The 3,122-nt window shown below is 48.6% G+C and overlaps 1 protein-coding gene across 3 annotated transcripts in view; it reads left to right on the top strand.

Annotated features, from left to right (window-relative positions):
- Positions 1–1,223, top strand: part of CES4A (carboxylesterase 4A) — a 14,677-nt gene extending 13,454 nt beyond the window's left edge. For 2 of the 3 annotated variants that reach the window (XM_010851075.1, XM_010851076.1), the window contains one exon: positions 478–551. In XM_010851075.1, the coding sequence (XP_010849377.1) occupies positions 478–551 (74 nt within the window). Of the gene's footprint in view, positions 1–477 lie in introns of all 3 variants that reach the window. The other variant, XM_010851074.1, reaches the window with a different exon arrangement.
- The last annotated feature ends 1,899 nt before the right edge of the window (positions 1,224–3,122 follow it).

Here is a 3,122-nt window from a genome sequence, read left to right as displayed (position 1 = left end):
TCCATCTCCACATTCTCTCTCCTTTCTCTCCATCCTCCTAATGACACTCAAGGGATCTTTCTGAAATATCATTTGACCAAATCACCCACTTAAAACTTCATGGCTTCCCTTTGTTCCCAGGTAAAGTCCCACCCCCTTCACTTGGAACAAAAGTCTTCAAAATCCTTCCTGTTTCATCTCCTCTCCACACCTATTCTCTTGACACACTGTATATTTTCACCTAACCCTGTACTTGTGCTTTCTTCCAAAAGCCCTAGGCTTTCATACCTCCAACCCTTTGCACATACAGTTCCCTCTGCCTCGAAGTCCCCTCCCACCACTCTTTTCCTCCTCTTTCTTAAAGATCTGTCTAAATATCATCTCTGTAAGGCCTTCTTGAACCCTACCTCCCAAAGGGAAAGTGAATGAGGGAAAAGTAACAGAAGGAGGCAAGATGAAGATGAGCTCAAATAATCCTCTCTCCTTCCTCCCGGGCAGAAACCCCAATGGTGGGAAGCTGCCCTACTGGCCACGCTACAACAAGGATGAGAAGTACCTGCAGCTGGATTTAACCACAAGGGTGGGTGTGATGCTCAGGGAGGAGAAGATGGCCTTTTGGAAGAGGCTGCATCAGAATTAAGGACCTGAAAAGCCAGGCAATTCTGAGGGTGGCTCTGCAGGAAGGAGCCTTAGGGATTGTCCCACCACTCAGGCTTTGGGAAGACTGGCCATGGACATATCTGGGACAAGCATCCGGCCCTCCCCAGTCCAGGTCCTGCAGAGGGTCCCTATTCCTTCCATGACAGAGCCTTAGCCTGTTTGGGGCCCAGAATCACCCTCTTCAGCCTGACATCCCATGATGTCCAGCTATCTCACTGACCATTGGATTAGTCCAGGCCCTTTCTGCCGGATTCTGCCCAGCTACCCAGACTCAGAATAAATGCTTCTCTTCCTTCTCCAAATCCTCCCACCCATCAAGGTCAACTTCAAGCCACTTCTTATGGGAAGTCCACCCAGATTGCCACTGCCCCACCATTGCAAACAGTTTGCCGTTCGTCATTCATCCTGCTCAACCTTATGCCTTTTCACATTGGACTGAGGCCTTGGGCAGGTTATATGTTATAAGGAGTGATGCTTTGACAGCTGGGGATCTTCTCCCCTTTCCATACCGATTTTTCCCAGGGCCCCTTCAAAGCCTGGCCACAGAGACAGTCCTTAATAAAGACACGTTGACTTGCCCTGAATTTGTGTCCATCTGTGAAACAGTTGGGTGAAGTGGATGGTTTCTTGATTTGAGTCCTTGGAGGGAGGGAGCACTCTGGCTTCTCTCTGCTGGGCTGAGCCTGCGCTGCTCACTCAGTCAAGGAGAGCTGCTACAAAGTTGCCTGGGCTGCAGAACACCTGGCTTTTTTTTTTTTCACTGTCTCTAGTGCACCTCTCAGGACATCCACACGCCATGCTCACTTGTCCACTGGGTGAGGTCTTGGTGCTGCATTCAGACTCCTCACTCTCTGGTCTCTCTTGCAACCTGGGCATACCGCCACTGATCCCACAGGTTTTTTGTTTTATTTGGGAATTTTTTGTGGATTTTTTTATTTTTGGAAAATATACACAACATGCAATTTACCATTTTAACCATTTTAATTTCAGTGACATTAAGTACGTTTATATTATCATCATCATCATCCATCTCCAGAATTTTTTAATCATCCCAAACTGAAACTCAACGTCCATTTAACAATAGCTTCCTATGCACCCAAACCCTGCTATCCACTATTCTACTTCCTAGCCTATGAATTTGAGTATTTCAGGAGCTTCGTGTGAACGGAATCATACAGTATTTGTCCTTTCATGTCTGGCTTTTTTCCTTTGCGTGTCTTCACATATTGTAGCATATTTCAGAATTTTATTCCTGTTTAAGACTGAATTATGTTCCATTGTATGTACATACCACATTCTGTTTCTCTATCTGTGGATGAACATTTGGGTTGTTACTACCTCTTGGCTGTTGTGAAAAATTCTCTGAACATGAGTGTCGTGTCCCACAGGTTTTGTGCCATAAACTATAATGTCAATTAGATTCTTTATTCCTAGAGGGTTTCCTTAGTGTCTGAGACAACTGGAGGCTGCAAAGCCCCATGGGGTGAGGGACACCCAATCCTCCATACCCTCACGTCTAAGCCCCCAACACAAAGGGATGGTTGGAGGAGGGAGAAGAGCCCCTTTCAGGTAAACATTTATCTTCACGACAATGCTGGCACATAGATTTTATTATCCCATTTCTACAGACAAGTAAACTGAGACAAGAGACATAAAAGTCCTTGCTCAAGGTCATGAACTAGTGGTGGCAGAGTGGGAATTTGATCCAGGCCTGTCTGACTCACCCTGCCACCTCTATCCAGACCTGGAACAACCCCTGAGAGAAGGTGGCCCCAAAGGAGGTGTGACAGCTCCAATTTCAGGGGAGGAATAGCCAGAAGTCCCTGTCTACCTCTAACCAGGGAACGGGTGACTAAATAGCCATTTCTCAGTGAGAGCCAGAGTGAGGACTAGGAGCTCAGCCCCCTGGAGGGCAGTCCTGGGCAACCAATACAGAAATCAGCAGATGCTGGCTGCGGTCTAGCTGGGCTTCACACACATACACACACACACACACACACACACACACACACACACACGAAGGATGCCTATATGGGACACCCTGCCCTGGGGATCCAGAGGCCTGACCTCAGGCTGGTTCAGGCCTGCTTCTGAGGCTCCCTCATTTCTTCCCTCCTCAGGCTTCTCATGCAGGGCTGGGAAGGGAGTTTATGGAAACAGCCACCCACCCATAGGGTATTCTCTTCCAAATCAGAGGGAGAGCAGCAGAACCAGAGCGAGGGCTCAGCCAGCTGCAGGAGCTGTGAGGATCATAAAGGAATTCCGAGAACCCTGGCACCTTCTCTAAGAACTCAAGCCAGCGAGAACTCTGATGGGCAACCTGGATGGTGGGCTGGGCCCCTGCCTCCCAAAGTCCCTGCCTCATATCCTCCCTTCTTGCCTGCTCTTCTCAGATGTCACTGCTGGATGAAGGGGTTGGAGAAGGCAACGGACTGCCCTGTCTCCATCCTGTCTTCATGCCTTCGCTGGCATCCCCCGATGGC

Source organism: Bison bison, unplaced genomic scaffold (genome assembly GCF_000754665.1).
Source record: "Bison bison bison isolate TAMUID 2011002044 unplaced genomic scaffold, Bison_UMD1.0 scf7180017864297, whole genome shotgun sequence".
NCBI lineage: Eukaryota > Metazoa > Chordata > Mammalia > Artiodactyla > Bovidae > Bison > Bison bison.
Note: the sequence above shows the minus strand (reverse complement) of the source record. Positions and strands in the feature narration are given on the sequence as shown.